This window comes from Trifolium pratense, linkage group LG5, assembly GCF_020283565.1.
Source record: "Trifolium pratense cultivar HEN17-A07 linkage group LG5, ARS_RC_1.1, whole genome shotgun sequence".
Taxonomy (NCBI): domain Eukaryota; kingdom Viridiplantae; phylum Streptophyta; class Magnoliopsida; order Fabales; family Fabaceae; genus Trifolium; species Trifolium pratense.
Genome location: NC_060063.1, coordinates 56,454,074 through 56,477,285, shown reverse-complemented (window position 1 = coordinate 56,477,285; position 23,212 = coordinate 56,454,074). Strand labels below are relative to the sequence as shown.

The 23,212-nt window shown below is 32.8% G+C and overlaps 4 protein-coding genes across 4 annotated transcripts; 2 read left to right on the top strand and 2 right to left on the bottom strand.

The window, feature by feature from the left end:
• Positions 1–2,407: 2,407 nt before the first annotated feature.
• LOC123884935 lies at positions 2,408–5,415 on the bottom strand. Its single transcript, XM_045934162.1, has 2 exons — positions 5,209–5,415; positions 2,408–3,119 (listed from the first exon to the last, which is right to left on the bottom strand). The coding sequence occupies exons 1-2, from the start codon at positions 5,291–5,293 to the stop codon at positions 2,533–2,535; spliced, it is 672 nt and encodes a 223-aa protein (XP_045790118.1). The 5' UTR covers positions 5,294–5,415; the 3' UTR covers positions 2,408–2,532.
• Positions 5,416–8,569: 3,154 nt separating this feature from the next.
• Positions 8,570–11,795, top strand: LOC123887178 (10 kDa chaperonin 1, chloroplastic-like). The gene is made up of 7 exons (XM_045936461.1): positions 8,570–8,793; positions 8,894–8,952; positions 9,050–9,100; positions 9,947–10,012; positions 10,132–10,179; positions 11,243–11,272; positions 11,575–11,795. Exons 1-7 carry the CDS (start codon positions 8,712–8,714, stop codon positions 11,641–11,643), a joined length of 405 nt encoding a protein of 134 aa, XP_045792417.1. The 5' UTR covers positions 8,570–8,711; the 3' UTR covers positions 11,644–11,795.
• A 2,154-nt stretch (positions 11,796–13,949) lies between these two features.
• LOC123885764 (protein TRIGALACTOSYLDIACYLGLYCEROL 4, chloroplastic-like) lies at positions 13,950–17,854 on the bottom strand. The gene is made up of 5 exons (XM_045935083.1): positions 17,482–17,854; positions 15,560–15,809; positions 15,056–15,413; positions 14,511–14,824; positions 13,950–14,368 (listed from the first exon to the last, which is right to left on the bottom strand). The coding sequence occupies exons 1-5, from the start codon at positions 17,748–17,750 to the stop codon at positions 14,171–14,173; spliced, it is 1,389 nt and encodes a 462-aa protein (XP_045791039.1). The 5' UTR covers positions 17,751–17,854; the 3' UTR covers positions 13,950–14,170.
• A 2,072-nt stretch (positions 17,855–19,926) lies between these two features.
• LOC123885173 (putative invertase inhibitor) lies at positions 19,927–20,822 on the top strand. Its single transcript, XM_045934437.1, has one exon. It carries the CDS (start codon positions 19,977–19,979, stop codon positions 20,565–20,567), a length of 591 nt encoding a protein of 196 aa, XP_045790393.1. The 5' UTR covers positions 19,927–19,976; the 3' UTR covers positions 20,568–20,822.
• The last annotated feature ends 2,390 nt before the right edge of the window (positions 20,823–23,212 follow it).

Genomic DNA, 23,212 nt, shown 5'->3' with positions numbered 1-23,212 from the left:
ACATTCTTTGACATTCTTTAGCCATGGTCACCTGAAAAACAGAGGAAGGAAAAATAAATTTGACATTCTATGAAAAACATCAAATCCACCATTTTACCACCAGTTGCTCGCACAATAAGGACCAAAAGTTCTACACCTAAGAATATCTCATCATCATTCTCGACAAATCACCGTCGTTCACGCAACGGTTGTTAGAAGTCCTACATTTGCTAGAGATATGACATAGATAGCCTTTATAACTATAAGTGTAGTGCAAACCTCAACTCTCAAATTAGCTTTTGTGGTTGAGTATAGGCCTCTCAAATTTTAATATGGTATCGGAGCCTATCCTAGATCCATTTGTTGTTTGTTATGGAGACCTCTCATATTTGGGTCACCCGTTGTTGATTTCACGTTCCAGTTTGTTCAGTTCTGGACGTGAGGAGATGTGTTAGAAGTCTCACATTGGCTAGAGATATGATATAGATACCCTTTATAAGTGTAATGCAAACCTCAACTCTCAAACTAGCTTTTATGGTTGAGTATAGGCCTCTCAAATTCTAATAACAGTAAGATTAGCTCAACGTAAAGGACGAGGGGAATGTCTAATGCAATCTTCACCATTGCTCACACTCACACAATGGTATGAGTCCTCGACATATCCTTACAAAGTAGTAACCCAGAAAAACCCAGAAGATGATGAATATGGAGGATTGAAGATGACGAACGGAGCAAAGCCTTAAAATTTGAGAAGATTTTAGAGACTTGAGAGGTTTCACAAACAGGAAATGTTTGAAAAAGTCCCTCCATTTCCCTATTTATAATCATATGACCAACAGGCGCAACCATCATAGAGGAAACAACGCGCCCCAAATCTGAACGGTTATTTTGATTTAAGAGCCAGCCTCAATCAGCTCATACAAACTTAAAAAACTTCAGAAGCTAACTAATAAATATTTTGTTATATGATTCTAATTTTATATTCCAAATAAACACAACCTATAGTTAACTATATAAAAGTCAACTACTCCCTCCATTCATTGCTCTTTCTATTATCATTTTATATTCCATTACTTGATTACTTTAGAGTTCATTATACTTGGAGGTCACGTTTAGCTTGTTTATATCAATCAGACATGAGAGCATCTTTAATTGTTCCAATATCCCAATTCATATTTCAACTAATGGCCAACAAGTCAAATAAAAATGGACAATTGTCTTGGCGGAAGGAGGCCAGAGGCAAGAAGCCATGGCCTAATCTTCCACCACAATTACTCAGTCACATTGGTAGGCATCCAGATGTATTGGATAACATTAGTTATCCAGGCAGTATCAAGGCGCTCAGGTTGGCATCTAGACGCTGCCAGAGCAATATGAAGAACCCTCAATTGGCAGAGCTGGTAGATGTCGGGATCTCAGATTGGTCTGCTCAACGCAAAACCACCATGCGTTATATCAACATTCATAATCGTGAGGAGTACTATCGGCCTCATTGTGGTAGTCATCCAGAATTCTGGGAACCTGGATTTATGCCATTGTACTTTGTTGGATGTGGCCACGGTGCAGTTGTTTCCCGACGCAATAGCCCATCGGAGTATATTCTTCACAACATTGCCTCAAGAGATTGTAGGCATGTCCCGAATTGGGATGTTAACATTCCCCTTAAATTTGTGCTGATCAATGAGTCCCCTATGTCTTCTAAGTTTTGTCTCCCAGTGATATTTACAGGTATCAGCAATCCAGCTTTTGCATTCTGTTGGCTGAACGGCCCTGTGCATGTATGTGAGAATCGGGGCTGCACTATTATCGATCCAAATGATCCGAAGCAACAGTTCATGAAATTCGGAACAGCTATAGCATCTCAAGGGAAAATTTACGCGTTGAGTATGCAGGGAACCGTTGCTGTTATTGAAGTCATTGTTGGCACTGATGTTGCAATAACAGCAATCAGCAAATGCAGGGCTGTACCATCCGTTAACGCGAGATATTTCAGGGAATGCCTAATTGAATCAAATGGGGAAATCTTGCTGGTTTTCCTCATTTTCCAGAAAACAATGACTATTGTGGATCATGTGGAGGTCTTTAAGCTTCAAGTTCCTAAGCTTAGATGGGTGAAAATGGAAGAACTTGAAGATAGAGCTTTGTTTGTGGAGCCTGAGTCTTGCATTTGGGTTAAAGCAAGTCAATTTGGTTGCAAAAGTAATTGTGTTTCCTTCTCTACAACCATTGATGAATGGTGGACATATGATTTGAAATCTTACACAATATCATCCAGTTGGAGTAAAAATGAGTTGCATGAAGAGCAAGTAATATCAAACAATGAAGGAGCATATAGAAACATGAATTGATAATTAAAAATTGTAAAAATTTGTATAATTCAGCGACTTATCCTCTAAATGTTTAGCAACTTTGAATCAATAGTCACCTGCAATAGGGAGGGAATACATATATCCTAATAGCAGTAAGTGTAAAAGTAAACAAATAACATAAAATATGAACAAAAAAACATCGCAAGAGTTGTCACGTGAAGATCATGAAATCAGTATAAATCGATCACAAAAGTTTAAAAAGCAGAATGAATACATAACACATGAAAAATAAGTTAAAAAATGGAACACCATTTTTCTGCCCTCCACTGCATGGAGTATTGCTCCCACTATAACATCCTTTTTTCTGCTTGATTCCGGCACCGCGATTTTCAAGCACAAATGTAGAGTTAGCTTTTCCATCACTAAACAAAACGCACCAAAAGAAAGGCCCTTTTTTATGATCTCCAACAAGGCCTACTCCAACTTCACTATGTGATTTGTTTCTCAAAAGAGACAAAGATTTCTTATCTTTAATAAGAATTTGAGAAAATGCTAATGATGGTTCGAGATACTTTCTTTGACAGCCAACAATGTGTCCGGTTATGGTGCCGAAAGTTGGTAACTCTACACCGCAATTCGGAGCAAAGACTTCAACGAAATCATCTTCGGGAGGTTTGCAGTTAACAACATTGTTATCGGTGCAGTTTCCTTTGCATAATTCAACATATTGCAAGGCCATGCACCCTAGACCAGGAGTGTCATTCAAATTGTGGAGCTTTTGATCTGTTCTATTCTTGTTTATAATATCGACAATTTCGCTTGCAGGGTTTCCTGTAGGACAAAGAGAACACAAACCAGCTGGTATCACATCATATAAGAGATATATTATTGTAAATATGCATCCATATACACATAACTGAAGATTACGTTTATAGTTTAAATTTGTCCTGTTCAAGTAAAAATAGATTAATGTGTGCCTTGAAACTGAAGGATTGTCTGCAGTCACAGTATCACACATTCACACAATCAGCACATCGGTGGTCATTAAATTGAGATCGGACAATTCAAATTTTGTTTTTGTTTTTTTTTAAAAAAACAAAAAACAAAAATGCAAGGCTTTAAATTTGATGACATTATCATCATGAACACTTGCACTGTACTTACATTTTCTGCCAATTTTAATGCACAAAACAAGTTATGCTAAGAACCAAATCATCTAAATTTCAATTCATAAAAGATAATCAATCAGATGATCAGTCAGTAACTAAGTAATAAAACCCAAATACTTTGATCTCTTGTGACTGATTCCTATCAAGACAAACAATGAATTACTATGAGCCAAAATTTACTTATTGGTCTTAAGTCTTAACTGAAACAAAAGAAAGACCTTTAACTTCTAGGGAATATAACTTTTGAAAATACACAATGTAGTACATATAGACAATATAATACTATTTCTAGAGACATCTATGTTGGGACAAATCGATTTCTTGAGGTTGAAGAAATATAAAATTGAAGGATATGAATTGAAGAGAGAAAAGTGAGAGTGTACTGGAAATAAGATGTGTTGTTATTTCTTTAATAGATCAAGCTTGTATAGCCTATAATCCAAAATTTGTAACAAAAACTCATGAGCTCAAGCTGAGCCTAAGGCCAGCTTTGGCACAACTCGCGCCTATGAGCTGCCAACCTCTAACTAACTAACACTTCTAACTAACATAGTAGCTTACAAAACAAGTTACAAACCACAACTAAACATGAATTACATTAACAATCTAGACAAAGAAGATACCAAGAAAATAGATTATATTCATAATTATCAAGTACATACATACATACATACATGTGTGTGTGTGTGTGTGTGTGTGAGATAGATCACAGTTGTTAAAGAAGTCATGTTGTAGTTATAATATGGCAAATCATAATGAATATAGCTTATCAAGGAAATCTTCTTTTACTGTTGCCGAATTCTTATCAAGGAAATCAATGTTGAACGAACTTAACTAACATACATGGTCATCCAAGAAGTTCAATTATCTTGAAAGTCCAGATGAATGATAGATTGATAGTTACTCAAGAAGTTCAATTGGATTTAGTTTTTTAAACACAATAATTATTTCAAAGATAGGGTTGAGGGCCAATTTGGATTTTCAGAGTACAAATCCAGCCAAACAGACAATTTTTAGGCGCAATTTCAGCCGAAATTTATAAATGATTTTGAATGAACTAGGAAGTGCTTCATCATACAAAATCTGTTGTAGGTTAAAAGTATCTTAAGATGGAAATTGTACATAAAAGTGTTGCCCCTTTTGACTATCAAAATATGCTCCTAATTGTGGTCCTTGATCAAGCAATTCAAAAGAGTTAATAGTTTATATTTCTTAAACAAGACTTTGGTATTAGTCCATGCTTCCCATAAATTAAAATAAATAGCTGAAACCATGTCAGAACCGACCCCGAACCAGATCATGCAGTTCAGTGGGCTGGATACTTGTGGTGAAAACCGAAAAAAAAAAAAAAAAAAAAATAGCTGACACATGGGAAAAAAGGATAATGCAGAGTAGTGTTCTAAAAGTTCAATAGGACAAACATAAAAACTTTCAATTTCCAAATACAACCTATTGAGATTTAACAAATTAGGAATTTCATTTTCACTCTTAAAGCTCTTTTCTTTCTGCATACCAACAATTAATTAAAGAAACTAAATGTAACACTGAAAAAGTTTAGAGATCCAGAAAAAGATGCAAACTTTCAAAGCCTTTTCAAGAATAATATAACTCAAGACAATCAAAATTCAGAAAAACTCAAAGAATAATTAACATTAACATAAGCATACATTTCCACCTTATAACAGCAAAATAGTGAGTAAAAAACAGAAATGGTAAAAATAAAAAAAATAAAAAAAAAAGGGTAAGCTTACCATGTGTGTGGGAGAAAACAAGAGCTGGCAAGAAGAGACAAAGGAAAAAGTACAAGAAACAGCAACTGAGGTTGTTCTTCAACATGTTAACAAGAATGAGTTTTGATTTAGTAGGAATGTGATGGAAAGTGAGTGGAGAAAAGGGTTATGGTGTTTTGAAAGAAAGACAAAATCTTTGCTCAAATGGAAAGAAAAAGGGTTGATGGGTGTGAGGTCATGGATATGGGTTTACAGTATAAAAGTGTGGGACTAATGTGGTCCCTATGTAGCCGTTATCATCTCTGTCATTCATTCTAATGCTTTGTTTCTTAACATAAAAGGTTGATTAAGTTAATTAAAATAAACAAATGGGACCAATTTTCCGGGAATATTGTGGGAACATGGATAGAACTTAAAGATTTTCAGCTGGCTTAGACTAAAAAGCCAAGCTTTTTTCAAACCTCGGTATCTTAAAACACAAATTAATGGAAAGCCACCGGATTTACTTTAGGGTGCGTTTAATCCGTAAAACAGTAAGGATTGAACATAATAGTACATGACAGAACAAGATAATACAGGACAGAATAAAATTGTACCGGAGAGATATGAGGCGATAATATCTTTACATTCGAAAATAAAATGAGTATTTTCGTATTTTTTATAGTTGTACTGTGGACAAAAAGTTGTCATGTAGTTTGGTGAGGGACAAAAAATCTTGTTTTTGTCTTGTCCCTTGCTATCTGATTTGTTCGGTCCCATAACCAGTTTCAAATCAAACAGGGTACAACAAAATTTGTCCAGTTCAGTCTCCTGTTTTTTAGCCGATCAAACGCATCCTTAATGTTAAGGAGTTTAGATAGTAATATGTTAGAGATTGTAGATTTGATCTTCAACCTTATTATAAATTTAAAAAAATAAAATTAATAGTCAGTATATACTTCATCCATCACTTTTCTTTTTTTCACTTAAATATATAAAAACGTTGGGGATCGACCTCCTTTAAAGTATCACAAAATAACACAAACATCCTCTATAATTTTTTAAAAACATTCACATCTCCATAAATTAACACCGTTAACATCATTAGTGAGAATGTGAGTGAACCAAATAATCAAGTGTGATTTAAGGGAGCACAGAAGATGTTAACCAAAATGGGGAGGTATTTATCACAATGAAAATTAAGTAGGATAGGTTTGTGTTTTGTTAAAAAAATAAAGGGAATGTGAGTGATATTTTAATAAATTTCAAGAGAGATCAATGTAATTTGCTCAAAAATGTTTTAAAAATGGACAGAATCGATTGCATTAGAGGTGACATGGTCTCAACCATTGTATCTGCTAGGTAGGAGTGTCACCTAAGACACAGAGCCTAAAGAGGCGAACCATTGATCCCGGTCTTGAGTCCTAGTTAGAGGAGTCTCACGAGCATGAACATTATGTTTGGATGTCAAAGAGATAGGGAAGAGAGAAATAGTGAAAGAGAAATAAAAGAGAACGGAGATAGAAGATAAATTGGACAGAAATTTTATATGGTTTGGACGAATAGAAAAGTGGGAAGAGAAAAATTGATAGAAATGAGAAAATAACAAATTTACCATTTTTACAAGAAAATAAACCAGTTGAATGAGGGTATTGTTGTAAAATTGTTTATTTTATTTCTTGTCACACAAATCTCTAATAAGATTGAGAGATTTATTTTTGGAAGTTACTAATCATTATATTTCTCTCTTTCCTTATTTCTCTCTTCATCCAAACTATAAAAATAACTATTTTTTTTGCTATATCTCTCTTTCTTATTTATCGCTTTTGTAAATCTACCTAATCAAACAAAGTTCGCGTATAGCAGGAGGAGCCACAATAACCTATGGAGGAATATCTCGAAGGGCTCTATAACATGTTTGTCTTGTTATTGTATGAGGATGAGGATCATGTGGTACGACATATTTGAGAGGAAAATGTATGATACAAATGCCAATTTAATTATTTTTTTACTATTTATTTTCCTCTAATTTTTATAATTTTTCCCTGTTCTTAACTTACCACTGGCATATGTCAGTAATGGAAAGAAGATAATTTCTTCAGTTGGATACTCTCACTCTCAGGGTATGAGAGAAAAAGAGAAGAGATCGGTTTTCGTGTTTTTATTTCTCTTTTTTTTTTTTTTTTTTTCTATCAAACACACCCTCAATGAAAGATAGTTAAATGACACTAACACTAGAGCTGTCAAAATGGACGGCCGGGCTCGTTTTGGGCCGGCTCGGTCGGACTTCGGGCTCTGTCGAGTCGGGCTAAAAAGTCCGGATAAAAAACGTGCTATGAAAATTAGTGCCCGAGTCCGGTGCGGGTTGTCGGACTTTCGGGCCGGCCCGATTTTTATTTTTTACTTTTAGTGTTCAAACTCAACATTATAAATAATTAAAAAACTCCTACGTTGTGTTGTAGATACCAAAATTGAACATTCAAATTAACTACTACGCTATGTTAACCATTACCCTTATATTGTACATATATATATATTGGATAAAAAAATTTCGCACGTCGTATTTTTACTCATCTGCCACCTACAAGTTTCTCGCGCACCCTATTTTTACTCATCCGCTACTTATGAGTTTCTTGTGCGCCCTATTTTTACTCATCCGCTACCTAAGAGTTTCTCGCGCGCCCTATTTTTACTCATCCGCTACTTATAAGTTTCTTGTGCGCCCTATTTTTAGTCATCCGCTACCTACGAGTTTCTCGTGTGCCCTCTTTTTAATCATCCGCTACTTACGAGTTTCTCAGGCGCCCTATTTTTACCCATCCGCTACCTAAGAGTTTCTCGTGCGCCCTATTTTTAATCATCCGCTACTTATGAGTTTCTCGCACGCCCTATTTTTACTCATCCACTACCTACGAGTTTCTCTCGCGTCAATAGCTTTAACAGCTTGCCCATTTAGATTAGCTCATTTTAACAGCTTTAACTAACACAGATATAGCAAACATCACATGACAAGCTACATCGTTTAAAAATGAAAAAAAGTAGCAACTAAGTAGTACCCACTATTTAGTTCTACTATTTTCATTTTGAATAATACTATACACAACAACACTAATTATTTTTGTCATGAAAAACAACACTAATTCATCACGAATCTCGCAAAGAAAATGTGTTTTATTTTTAATGATCGATCAATAGTTGTGTAATGAATGAATAATTAGATAATAATGCATTGAGTATGAACTAATTAAATCTTAAAATAATATTTTTACTAAATTATCAGTAAGTTATCTTCATTTATTAATTTTTTTAATCAAAACTTTTTTTTTTTTGACAAATTTTTTAATCAAAACTTGGAATTACCTTCTAGTACCTTCTCACATCACACTCTCAATCTCTTTGTCTTCATTCTTGACATTTTGTGACTTTGTGGATAATAAAACCTAAAATAGGGTTTAATTAACTCATCTTCTTCTCAAACCAAATCCATTTTTTACTTCATACAATTGTTCTTGTTTCCTTCACTCTCTCATCTCTTATCCATTACCATGGCTTCCACATTTCTCACCATACCAACACCCTTCCTTCACAAAACCACCACAGCTTCTTTCTCCAACCGGAAACTCCCACGTATAATTCTTCTTCTACTCATCAAAAAGATTTATTTTTTGATAACCCATTTCTTCATTTTAACAAATTCTTAATCTTTTTTCATTTGGGTATTTTTCAGTATTGAAGAGGAACTCTTTGAAGGTTAATGCAATTGCCAATAAATGGGAACCTACTAAGGTTGTTTATAATTCTCCTTTTATTTAATAGTTTTTATGTTTTTTAAAGTTTAATTTTTGTTTTTGTATCTGAATTTTGTTGATTTTTTGGATTTCAGGTTGTGCCTCAGGCTGATAGGGTTCTTATTCGTTTGGAGGAGCTATCACAAGTATGCTACAAACTTATCCAAAAATCAAATTTTTATTTTTTTTAATTTCAATTTGGGATATTGTTTATTCTTAGTCTGTAGGAATTATGAGAAGTAGATTAAAGGACTTAAGAAATTTTTTTCTATAAATTGAGAAAAGTGGAAATTTTTATTAATTCAAGTGACATTGTCCTGACGGGATTCAAACTCAGCAACTTACTTAGTAGATTAAAGAACTTAATTATTGTTTCATTTGATGTTGTTGTTGTCGTTATTATAATTGTTGTTGTTGTTTCAATGTTTGGTGCCTGCAGTCTTGAAATAATTACTATGATAAGTTCAAACTATAGGTTGAGTTTTGGATTCGTTTGCGGGGCTTCTTTGTTTAGATAACTTTCAGTTTTATGTTGTACCGTGGCACAATTTTGATGCGATTGGTGTGCCGATTTAATAATTTGTTGCAACTACAGCAACAAAAAATCTAGCTGTATTTGTGGCGTGCCGAATTGATATATCCTCATCGAAAGTCATCAACTTGGTTTTCTGTTTTGTCAGTGAAAACAGAATCACCTATGTTCCCTTGTTAACGAGATAACTTCAATTTAAGTGCACCATTATATATTTCTTGAATTACACATGCATAATAATAGCTAGCAGAGTAGAAAAGTTATGTAATGCTGTGATGCTATATAGATGAGTTGTTATCTATGCTTTATGTGTTATTGAACTAGTTGGTGGCTTCATCTGTTTTATTATGCTTAGTTTGATTTTGTTTTACTGTCAGAATAAAGTATTCTGCAATTGTTAATTATAAATTGGATGGTGCATGATTGCGTAGCTGATTTGTGAATATATTTTTTGTTGCAGCAAACAGCTGGTGGAATTTTGCTGCCCAAGTCAGCTGTTAAATTTGAGCGATACCTTGTTGGAGAAGTAAGTATACATATTACATAGTGCTTCATGATGTTTTATATCTGAAGGTTTGTTCTTTATAAAAAAAAAACTTGAGTTTTACGATAATTTGGTCTAATTTTATTTTGTATTTGTTTCAGGTCCTAAATGTTGGTGCTGAGGCTGAAAATGTGAAGGCCGGAGCAAAGGTATGTTGTTAGTTACTGTAATGGAGGTGAAGTTAACAATAAGCCAACAATCTCGAGATTAATAGTATGCTTTGTATAGGTGACTCAAAATCTCAAAGGACCCTAAATCTACCATGGCAAACAACCTAAACATGTGACTTAAATCCTAATCCTAAGATCCAAATAACTACTGTAACTATGAACCCTGGAGTTATTTTCGATGAATGCTAAAACCTTCCGATTACAAACTCTAATTCCCAATTTACAATTGCAACAAAAGTTAACGATATTAAGAACCACTGAGCCAATCATCTCAGAACATGAAGCTTGTAAAGCACAGACACAAACATGACACTGACATGTAGACACTGGTAGTAATTATAAAAATGATTTAATCGAATGTAATCACATGTGTCAGTGTCGTGTCGGACACTATACAAACTTCCAATAAGAAGTAATTATAAAAATGAATTAATTGAATGTAATCATATGTGTCAGTGTCGTGCCGGACACTATACAAACTTCCGATTAGAAGTGTCTTTGCTTGCTTCAGAGATTGAAGCACAGGGATAGTTTATTTAACATGGCCTCTCAAATAGAAGCCCCTCGGACTTGAACCTTGGATAGTGGCCACTGTCCCATCTTTTAGGCCGACAAGGGTCAATTTTTGACTACGTTGTTCATATAGCTTTGATACCACACTTTACTATGACTAGAATAGAATGTTACAAATTGCTTGAGAGGTGTAAACCTAAGCATTGTGTTATGAATCCTCAACCAAATCAAACTTTCTGTTTCTTGTAATCAGAAAATGTAGCATGCATAATATATATAGTATTTGCTCATTAGTCAAATGACTGGAGTCTATTCTGGTTTTGTTTGATGTATCTTATTTCGATAAAATGGAGGAAGTTAGAGGTTCACTTCTTTGCCTGCCACGATAGTAGTAGTGTGCAGGGTTAACTTGGGATTACTTTTGGTTCAAATAATGAAATAATAGAATAAAGTTAGCAGTTTTTGAATCATTTGAACTTCCTGGTTTTCATTTCATAGTTTAACTATAATTATCATTATTTTTTTACAGGTTCTATTCAATGACGTAAATGCTTACGAGGTAAGTGACATTAAAATATTTGCACTTATGTACATATTTACATCCAGGTGTATTTTAAGTCGTAACATTAACATTGAACGCTAATTTTTAAAATGAATTAATCAATGACTAAAGAAATATTTATATCAAAAGAACAACTAGTATTCGAGTAAATTGTTGTGCCGATTGCCAACCATTTTTTGTTATATCTCACACATACTGCTTTATTGAGAAAAGAAATTTGATAGCATTCTAATGACATTATGAATCAGCCGTGCTTTTCATTTCATCATTAATAAATATGTTGGTCTATTGTTTTTCAGGTGGATTTGGGGACTGATGCAAAGCACGTCTTCATTAAATCAAGCGACTTATTGGCCGTGGTTGAGTAGGGTTCGGGGTACTATATGAGACAGCGAGGAACGACCTTTTTGATAATAATATATTTATGGCAAATGTATTAGGAGTAGAATGAAAAAATTTCAATGATTGGTGTTAAAATATTCTCTATGTTATTATTATTATATTATTATTATTCTAAGAACAACATTCCTTCAGAAGTTTTGGATATTGCAGATGCTATGATCACTGCTGTTTTTCAATATTGCAATGCATAATTTCAGTTTGAAATTCATTGGTTGATGACTTGATGTCCAAGGAATCAATTTTGTGGATTCCACATGATAAGGGTTAACAAGGGTCTTCATGGTTAGAGAGACCTTTGTCATGTTGATTACTTTTGCCTGTGGTGAAGATTTTTACAATTGCATGAGAGGATAAATACCTATAAGCATAGAAAGAAAGATAGACATCTTATGCAATTCTGTTAAATTTGAGTTTTTAAGAAAATATTATTGAGTAGTTCTTTCTAGAAACTCATTCTCTCTAGATATTCATTCTCTCTTGTCAGCTCCAGCTCTTTGTTGATTTTCTTGGATATGGATTTTCTCAAATATATTGAGGGCCTGTTTGTTTCAGCTTTAAAAAAAATGAATTTTTTCTTTGTATTTTTGAAAATAGATTTTCCGCAACCGATTTTCAAAATATTATAAGTTTTTTTATATTCGTTTTCTCTAAATTGAAACACTAATTTTGACATCATATAACATAAACACACATTATTGAAGATCAAAAATAGTCAAAATCACAATTTTTTCAAAAAGTTGTATTTCAAAAATGATTTTTATGAAAATCTATTTGAAATAGCTTCAAAATTAAATGATTTTTCGAAATTTTGATATTCAAAAAAAATTTCAATAAAATGATCAAGATAACTATTCAAATCAAATTTTCATTTGAACCTTTTATAAAAAGTTTTTTTGTAAATTTTTTTTTTTACATAAAATTATGTAACATTATAAGAATCTATTTTTAAAAAATCTAATAAAACAGGCGCTCAATCATACTTTCTCATGCTGCACTAATATCTGTGACCATCCGATCTTAATCAAACAACTCAGAATAATAGATTTTAATTTGTAATTTAAAAAACAGTCTTTAATTTAAAGTGTCTAATTTTGATTGAATAACTATAAATTTTCCAGTAAGTTACAACAATTCAAACTACAGAACAATAATCTATCGAAACTACAGAAAAACAATTTTATAGTAAACACATACACACAAATACAAATAGTTACAGCAACAAGAGTATGGTACAAAAGAGAAGAATGTTTGATCGACTCCACAACTTGGTATTATCATAGCGACTAGGGAGCATCCGTTTCCATTGCAATCTCTGTCAAAACCTCCAAATCAACCATTCCATTGCAATCTCTGTCAAAACCTGTCATACAAGGTAGCGGGACTTCTAGGCATTTGTCTCCGCCAATATTAAGCTTATGTTGGTTGGCGAGTTGACTCGCAAAGGATTCCAGCTGTTCCGGCGCCAAGATATTCCCGTCGCCATTGACAAGAGGCAAGTCAGAACTATAAGTAGCATCATCATCAAAGGTTTGATTTTGATAGTAAATGAAGGCAATAAGTATAAAGACTAAGAGCCATAAGGCCAAATTGAATATAGCAAAATTGGTGTTGGGTGAAATAATTCTGAATGCTGCGAACGACACAGCACATACAATTCCATATAGGGTGTAAAATATCCATCCAGAGTAAGAAGTATACCATAACCGCGGCAAGATATAGTGTTTTGTGAATAGCGTTTCTCCTATGGCAGTGAAGTTCAGTGCCACCAAGGATGCCAAAAGAGCGAACAATTTGTAAACTATGTCGCCCAAGTCTTTAATTTTATTCACTTCTCCATTGCTGTGCACACAACATTTTCCACATTTCTTCTTGGGTTACCTTGTGTGCTCGCTCGCTTCTTTTTAAAGGCAACGTTGGACTATTTCCCTGCAAATATGCTACCTTCGCCGTTGGACTGAAGGTAGCATTTCTTCTTTCTTTTAAGTCTTCTTTCCCTCAACGCCTTGTGGTCACAATTACTTTGTTCTTGCATTCGGAATATTAATAGTTGTTTGATTAAGATCAGACATCTAGATTGAAACTCACCGACTCACTATTTTTTATTACAAAATAATAAATAAATTTTGAATTTTTTTAAGAATATCCAATTAAGATCAAATGACCACCATGATTTTGAAGATCTCATTCCATTGGAGAGAATCCAGTCTTTTGGAAAATGAACAAAATTTTGATTCTTTTTGAACTTGTATGGCAGTTATAAAGAACAATAGTGTAGTTTGGTTTTGAACCTTTGATAACCACCCAACTAAACATAACTCTTAATTGATACAAAAAGAAGCCAACTAACTCTAAAATGAATTATGCATGCAACAACATACATGCAAAGAACAAAGGATAATAAACAAATGCGACTTTAACAACAACCGTGTCGCATTCTTACATTAAAAGGTGTTATTATGCATGACTTACAAAAATGATGAAGACCGACTTCAATTAAAACTCGAATAAGCGCAATTCAACCATCCCTTCTTTCCGTTTTGGTGAATACCAAGCAACGATTTTTCCGGATTCCAGAAACTCCAAAGAGTAATTCAAGCTGCAAATGAAATCTTCTATGTAGATACCATGTTTCCTTGTCAATGACTCAATTGCAATTCGAGAATCTGCTCGAAATACAACCGGTCCTGCAACCTACATATATGTTTGTGTAGCGGTCAATATCAATATTTAGAATCCTCTTACTACTCGATTAAAATTCTTAACAGTTACTTAAAACGTATTCTTGATTAAAGGACATTCAAAGATAGTTGCTCTTATAAAGGAAAATCTGTACCTGCTGTTGAAAGATTAAATTAAGCCGGGGTGAGGCTGATGATTGTTCGTTAAGATCAGCACTAGAACGCTTGAAACCATTCAGAATCTTCTTTGCAAGTCCGGAAGCTGAAGATATATCTAGACGGGCATCTACCCTGGTTAAGTCCCCGAAACGCTTCATGAATCTTCCTTGCTGAAAAGTATAGCAAACTGAACCAAACAAATCGGCATTAAATCGAGATCTCTTTCTTCTCTTTGATACGGCTTGATCTTCTCCTGAATCGATACCAGAAAAGTTCTTCCCGTTCCAAATCCAGGAAGCAAAGGAGCTACCTACATTTATAAGATAATTGCCGTAATGTCTAGTCAGCTAACAACAATCTATTCACCAATGATGAAAAAAATGTTCGTATGAAAATCAAGGGAAATTTATAAAATACACCGAAAGAAATTATTCAACTCATTCATATTGATTCCGTAAGGGAGGGACTTTGTAACTTATAAGAATTCACCTATTGATTCTCAACTCAAACAATGATGACAACATTCATCAAAAGAATTTACCTATAATTCCAGATACTGCTGCATGAGGTTCCTTAAGTCGCACATCATATGGAGTCAATTTTTTGTATTCCTTCTCAATCTCCTTGTTTTTCCAAAAGTACTTGATCTTGTCATAAGTAAAAGCAGCCTTGGCGCATAACCCTGGCAGTAGAGACAGTGGTGTATCGCTATCAGTTGAATTAATTGCCTGAGGATTACCATTGTTCTTATGTATCCCAAAACGGTATCGCAATCCAGAATCAGACACAAAGGATGACAAATCAACTGATATAGACTCGGGAACATCCCAATATCTTCCTTTGTGGTCAACAAACAATTGAGGCCATGCTGCCTCCACCGTAAGATCATGTTCAGGAAGCTGCACAAAACATTGTCTTTTACGGTTATTCATTATGCTATCAGGCATCGTAGTACAAATCTTACTTAACATTTTGAGATTATGAAGAAAGTTTCAACTGACTGCATGAGATTATGAAAAATTAAGAAAAGCAGTTAAGTTCGTGCCTCGTGAAAAAACATCACTTTTTTGCGGCGCCTTTCTTTCTCACCATGGCCCTCTAAAGCAAACAACGCAGACGTTGAAGGAGAAAAAGAAAACTGCGAGGTTAAGCCATATGAATAATGCGACTTGTCAATGAAATGCTTTGCAACACCCTTAACTGTGGAGAGATTGAATTCAGTAGCATTAGAAATCTCATTTTTTAAATCAACTATCATTTTCCTGGGACGGAATTGCCCTGTTGCTGCAAGCCACCTATATCAACCATAATAAAGCCATATATGAGTACATTAAAGAGTTGAGATTCATCATTGATATTCGAATTGAGAAGAACAAAAAAAGGGGCATACAACCATTTTGGTCCCTGAAAGTGTAATTCGTTGTCACATTAATCTCTGAAAGCATCGAAATTGCAAATACATCCTTAGCGTCTCTTTGGTTAGTAATTTTGTGGACTAAATTGACCAACAAAAAACACATTCCACGACTAAATTGACTACCTAAAAACATATTTGATGATCAAAATGGCTAATATAAAAGACATTTGTGGATGAACAAAACCAATATATGAAGCAAGTTATTGAAGCATAAAAAACATAAACTTGTGTTTGAGATAAATTAGTAGAACTAAAACTAATGAGCAAAACTTAGATGTTCTGTAATACAACAATTTAAGAACTCACTAAATGCATAAAATTAGTTACTCACTTACTGCAACATTTTAATGCCTTCGACTCACTAACAGAAGAGAGAACTAAAAGCTGAAGTATAAAACTACCCAAAAAAAGTATCCAACTGAACTGTTTACACTTAATGGCACTACAACCATATAGTTACTAGTAGGAACAATGAACAATTTGGTTTAAATCCAAATAATGAACATCCTTTTCTTTTATCGGCTACTCTATCCCTACACTCCATGAAAACAACCAATAACTCTTGATTTTTCTTCAAGAATTGGAATTATACAAACAGTGATACACTACCAGCTAGTCAATTTCGGACTAGAAACATGTACAAATTTTGTTTTCTTCTTCTTTTTGGGTTCTCATTCAATAATAAGCATACACCATCAACAACTAAAACAAACCTCATTTTCATTATTTCTTCAAAATAAAAAGAAGCTAAAACAAATAGCTTTCTCAAGTGCTTCAAAATAACCAGCGAAGCACCAACACTTCAAATGATAGGCATGTCCCACACATGTCAGTCTCCGTGTGTGAATCTACACAACACGGACCCATATGATTATATTCAATTATTTCATTTTCTCAAATTATTATCAAGTCGACATGTCAGTGTCATATATGGAGTCCGTGTTTGTGCATGTGTTTCATAGAAAATAGTTGAACTTCAAAAATAATAAATTTCTTTCTTGAGTGCTTCAAAATAACCTATGAAGCACCGACACTTCAAATTGAAGACACGTCTAACACATGTCAGTCTCAGTGTGTGTATCTACACAACAACGACACATTTGGTTATATTCAATTTTATTAATTTTTTGAAACAACCAATGTTAGTAGTAATTAGTTGTTATATTCAATTATTTCATTTTCTCAAACTATGTCGAACCGTAGTGTCATGTCTGATGTCTATGTTGTGTCATGTCTGCGTTTGTGTCTATGCTTCATAGGAAATAACAAGACCCTCACTAGTCACTATGTTTCATAGGAAATCACAAGACCCTCAAAAACAGGCTTGAAACCCCTATTGCCCCCATTTAAGACATTCAACAACCCCAAAATAAAAAATCCAATTTTTAAAGAAGCATAAACAAAAACAGACAATTTAAAGACATACACATTAAAAACACAAACAACCCATTAAAATTCAAGTCTTTGAAATTCAAATTACCATCATATTCAAATAAATTAAACTAAAATACAACAAAAAAACCAAGAAAGAAAGTATAGTGAAACATTACCAACGATTAGTAGTAAGATTAAGGAGAAGTGATTGAAGTGAAAAGGAACCAACTTCCTTAACAGAAGAAGGAGCAAAGGAAGGGATAATGCCAAAACGAGGAGAGAGTTGCTCAGAGAGTTGTTGATGACGAAAGAGTCTACTACCAACTGAAGCATCAAGAGGAAAAGGGTCACCAGGAACAGCTTTGGCCCAACCATCAATGTTTTGAGGAGATGAAATGTTTAAGTCCCAGAATGATGAATCAATGGCTGTTCTTAGCTTAGCCATTGACGATGATGATGTTTTGTGTGAGAGACCAAGAACTATGAATGAAGTGAAGGGGTTTTGTTTTTGTTGAGGTTTTACTTTCTCTGTTGCTTATCCACAAACAAAAACGTGAATTTTTGTTTTCTTGTACTGTATTGTAATTTAACTTTCACTGAATAGATTTTTCAGTAAATGAAGTGAAGAATCATTTTTTTGACAAAAATAAAAATTGCTGGACATTCTTCAAGAAAATAAAAGCATTTCATATTCTCTAAAAAAAAATTAAAATTAGATGGTTGAACTTCTTTTTTTCAAAAAAATGTTTTTTTTTTTTTTTACAATGAGATGAGGATCAAACCTAGGACCTATAACATACTACTCAAATCTCTCACCATTAGATCAAATTTAGTGGCTTTGGTTGAACTTGAATTATAAAGAAAAATAAATAAAATTGGGATAACATAATTCAGGAATTGAACAGCAACGAGTCCAAGTGATACTCGATTTTTGTCTCTTGAACAAGTGGTCATTGGTCATACATTCGATTTTCGACGCTTGTTTGTGTATGTTATAAAAGTAGTAGAATTTATCTTGTGTGTCCAAAAGGTTGAACTTTTTTTTTATGCAACCAAAAGGTTGAACTTAGGACCTCACATTGTGTGAGTTTTAATAATATTAAGAAGTTTAAAATAGTGAAGTAAATTTGTATTGAAAAAAAAAATACAATTATTTTATCAAAATATATTTGAAGATTTTGGCTCATTCTTTAAAAAAAATCATATATTTTTTCCACTAAAGTTAACCATATTAAAGAAATATCATACACTAAATATAAATACATCGCTTAATTGAAATTCGAACATTGATTCACCATATTGTGGAAGGATTTTGATTATCTTAGATGAAATTTCCTATCTGATGTTAGATAAAAGACTTCATCTAAGAGTTTGTTTTATGTCTCATAAAATGTTGGACCAACTCTAATCTCCCCCAATGATAACAACAATATCTCATAAAAGTAACTAGAGAATACTGGCCATTTATAATATAGTTTGAATTCCTCCTCAAGTACCTTAACTATGAATTGTAAGGATGGCAACAAAAATTCATTTTTCTTTTTCACATGACAGGAAATTCCAAAACACAAACATAATCAATAATTAAAATACTAAAAAGGAAAGAAATACTAGATTAGTTACAACAATAATAAATGACCATAACTTTGATGACCATAACCCTAATTAGGGGGATTATCAAGCACATGCAAGGAATGGCATATTTTAGCCAACTTAACCAAAACCTTATTTTCCTCACTGAACACATGAATTTTCTGCACCTCCCACTCCTCTCCTAGCCAAGAATTAATAGTGCTCACAATTGTTGCTATCAATTTATTCAACCCATAAGATTTGGTCTCAAACTACATATTTGAGAGGGCAAAAAACTCTTAAGGCTAAAGAGCCTCACTCAAATAAATCTCCTAAGATCTATGATTAAAGTTGACCCACATGCTCCAACTTTTTCCTTTTTCTATAGTAAATTAAATTATTTTTTGGAAACATATATTTTTTTTAAACTTTTTTTCATATTTTTTATATACAAAGTACACTAACCTTCAAACATCATGATTTTTAACAAAAAAAAAAGTAGTTTTATTAATATTGTCATAAAAAATACTAACGAGTTTACAAGAGACGAGACATGGAAGTTGGAGATTTTTTTGACAGCTCTACTAAAAAAATAATATTTTATTATGTGAACTTGTTAAAAGACAACATTTTCTCAATAAATTGCCTTTAGTTGTACTCAATATTCTTGTGTCTCTTTAAGCTTGATGGAGAAATTTTATTTTACTTGTTATCAAAACACTTAATGGACAATTTTATCAACTTTGTCACGAGGAATTCACTAACCAAAGGGCTTATAGTATCTTTATTTTAATTGGTAGAATTAATTCTTCCAATTTATCCACATAAACAAATTAATATCCTACTCAATTGTTTCTAATAGTTTGCCATATTTCTTCCACCTTTAAATCTAATGATTGCCAAATTAACTTAGCTTCTAATTCCTTCTTGTTTAATTAGACGGCAACTTACATTTATTTTCACACAAGCATTCCTTCTCCACCCCATAAAAATTGAGAAAAAGTACAATCTTTCCCATCACTACACACTCATTTCTTGCATCTATAAAGTGTTACCTTCACAATTTTCCAAACAAAGAAAACTAAGTCCTAGACACAAAATGTCTAAACAAAGAAAAATGAGTCCTTCTTCATTCCTATTGTTCTTCCTCACAATCATCTTATGTTCTTTCAATCAATTTGTTGATGCCAACCATCTCATCCAACAAACATGCAAGAATTGCTCAAAAAATGATCCCAACATAAGCTACAAATTTTGTACAACATCTTTTCAATCGGACCGTAGGAGCCAATGTGCCCAAAATCTTGAAGAATTAGGTCTCATATCTATAAAGATAACAAGGCACAATGTGACAAATACTTGTGATTACATCAAAGATCTTTTAAAGAAGAAAGATAAAGATCCATTTATCAAAGAATGTTTGAATGATTGTCTTGATGTATATTCTGATGCTATCACAACTTTTAGAGAAGCAATTAGAGATTACAAGGCAAAACGTTATGAAGATTGTAATTTTAAGCTAAGTTCTATTATTGATGCCTCAACAACTTGTGAAGATGGATTCAAGCAAAAGAATGATGTGACTTCACCATTGACAAAGAGAAACAAAAATGTTTTTCAACTTTCTGCCATAGCACTTTCAATTGTTAACATGCTCAATGTGGATAAATTAAACGATGGTACATTATGATTATTAATTTTCATGTTTGCATGGTTTAGGATATAATTATCATTATATAATATTATAATCTCTTGTAAAAAGTATTATAATTAGAGGAGTATATATTTTATTTTTTATATATATGTATGTGCTTGTATTAAGCGCTCGGATAGATTGTATTTGTGTCATGTGTGTCTATATAATGTTAGGTATATTTTAATGAGACATTATATCTTTTAGTATTTTAATAAAATTAATAAATTTTGGTTTAAGTTTTAATTTTTAGATGTTTTGAATACAAAATCATTTGTTAAATTAGTAAAATAATTTCGTTTAATATTATATTTTCAATTAATATCAAATTTCATTTATTTAATTTTTGTTGAGACAATATTAACTCTAGATATAATTTTATTAAATTTGTTTTATCATATGACAACTAGTTAGAAATAATTTTATTAATTTTGAACACTAATATCAACTAATTATCATATGACAACTAATTAGAAATAATTTTATAAATTGATTATCTTTGTGGTCTTACTCTTAGGCCCATCATGCTGACATGCATGTAGTCTAATATGTGACGACACTATAGTGTAAAAATCATTTAAGTTAATTACGATGAAAGAAAAACATTACGATTCATTTTTGAATAAAAGATTGAACCTAAAACGGTGTTAAAATTGAATATAAAATAGTACACGTGTTTAGATGCAATTGAAAAATAGTAAAAACAGTACCTATAATACTGTATTTAAGTTTTGTCCTTCTCTATTTCCTCCTTCTTTTTCTATTTTTTTAAACTTTGTTTTTTGAACTTTGTTTCTTACCTATTCTCCCTCACTGTTTTCTGGTGTAAGTTTCAAGCCCCCTATTCCCTCGTTCAATTCCTCTATTTATAGTGTGAGAATTAAGCAGCAAGAGATTTTTTCTCTTTGAAGCAAGGTGCAACTTGGGAGATACATTTAATTATGTCTTTTGCAGAGGCATGGCAAACATGGGCTAATTGTTAATGTTAGTTTCTTAATAATTAAAAATGAATTGGGTCCAAAACCCATAATAAAAGTGGACTCGCTAGAAGAAACATAATGTTTTGGATTTTTTTTAAAGAATTAAATATGTATTTGATTTCTATAAATATTTTAAATTTCGTTTTTATAATTGTTTGATTTACTTTTACTAAAATACATGGAATAAGTATGGATATGAGTACCTAGGTATCCGAGCAGGACAGGACATATGTACAGAAATTGTTACTCGCACAAGTATAAGTCTGATTATGAGTATTTTTTTAAACTGCAGATATAAGAATGAGTACTATATAGTACCTTATCTATATTAATACATTGTTTTTTTGGATACAAGAATACATTGTTTTATCACTACAAGAAAATCAACTTTTATTAGCGGTGAAGTGCTGAAAACTGCCACCAAATTTAAAGTTATTAGCAGCCAGCTCACAGAAAAAATCCGCCAACAAAACACTCATCGGTAAGTTTCTTGGCGGCCTTAAGCCCTAAATAAATCCGCCAAAAAAGTGTGAAAGAGAAACTGACAGAAACTTCTTGGCGGCCTTGCCCTCAATAAATTTGTGACACAAGTTTTAACTTCTTGGTGGCCTTAAGCTGCCAATAAAAAAATTTCCCATAAAAAAAATAAGTTGTCCATGCACGTGAGAGAAGATGTATTAACAATGAAGAAGAAGATGATCATGATGGAGGAAGAAGAAACAACAACAACAATGGCAACCTATGGTTCAACAAAGAGGTCGCATGAATGTTGAGTTTCAAGCAGCTCCACCATCATCTTCAAATGCTTCAATTAGAGAGAAAAAAAGTGAGTTATATTATTTTTATTGTTTTTTCTTCACTTTATATCAAAGTGACATAAAAAAAGATTGATTAAATAAAAACATAAAATAAAATGGGTCGGGTTGGCTCATTAGTCCACGTGGATTGGGTCGGTTTATTAATGTGTAGTCCAATAATAATTGGGTTTGGACCATCAGAACCATGCCAACTCGTTTGATAGCTCTAAATTTGATAACACGAGTAAAGATTTTTAAAAATATTTTTTGAAATGTAACAACTATTTTTTAAAAATGAGTAAAATATAATAACAAAAATTATATATTTAACTGGGTGCACCATATGCCACAACAGTTTTCCATCTAAAAAAACATAAAGACTAAATTTAGTAAGAGTAAATTATAGAGTTTTTAAAAACATATTTAACGATCGTTAGTTGGTTCAGCCCCATAAGTTCCTCATTTTTTTGGCTTAATTAATAAAATGGTCCCTTAAAGACATTTTTGGTTTCAGATTGGTCCCTTAAAGAAAAAAAGGTCCAAATAGGTCCTTTAAAGAAAAAAAAGTCCGAATAGGTCCCTTAAAGACATCTCCGTTAATCAGTTTGGTCCCTAAAAAAATGTCTAAATAGGAATAAACTGATTAACGGATATGTCTTTAAGGGACCTATTCGGACCTTTTTTTCTTTAAGGGACCAATATGAAACCAAAAATATCTTTAAGGGACCATTTTACTAATTAAGCCCATTTTTTTCTATAGTCCTATTCTCTCTCTCACTTATTTCTTGCGTAAGTTTCCAGCCCCATAAGTTCCTCATTTTTTTCTTGTGGAAACAAATGTGCAACTTGGGAGACAATTTTAATT

Excerpts from the sequence above, each read along its gene's own strand:
- LOC123885764 (XM_045935083.1), bottom strand. The coding sequence starts at position 17,750 with ATGGCTAAGCTAAGAACAGCCATTGATTCATCATTCTGGGACTTAAAC. Across the intron at positions 15,810-17,481 it reads AATCTTACTACTAATCGTTG|GTGGCTTGCAGCAACAGGGC; the intron begins GTAATGTTTCAC and ends TGGTTGATATAG. Across the intron at positions 14,825-15,055 it reads AGCAGTATCTGGAATTATAG|GTAGCTCCTTTGCTTCCTGG; the intron begins GTAAATTCTTTT and ends TTATAAATGTAG.
- LOC123884935 (XM_045934162.1), bottom strand. The coding sequence starts at position 5,293 with ATGTTGAAGAACAACCTCAGTTGCTGTTTCTTGTACTTTTTCCTTTGT. Across the intron at positions 3,120-5,208 it reads TGTTTTCTCCCACACACATG|GAAACCCTGCAAGCGAAATT; the intron begins GTAAGCTTACCC and ends TTTGTCCTACAG.
- LOC123885173 (XM_045934437.1), top strand. The coding sequence starts at position 19,977 with ATGTCTAAACAAAGAAAAATGAGTCCTTCTTCATTCCTATTGTTCTTC.
- LOC123887178 (XM_045936461.1), top strand. The coding sequence starts at position 8,712 with ATGGCTTCCACATTTCTCACCATACCAACACCCTTCCTTCACAAAACC. Across the intron at positions 10,013-10,131 it reads AGCGATACCTTGTTGGAGAA|GTCCTAAATGTTGGTGCTGA; the intron begins GTAAGTATACAT and ends TATTTGTTTCAG. Across the intron at positions 11,273-11,574 it reads ATGACGTAAATGCTTACGAG|GTGGATTTGGGGACTGATGC; the intron begins GTAAGTGACATT and ends ATTGTTTTTCAG.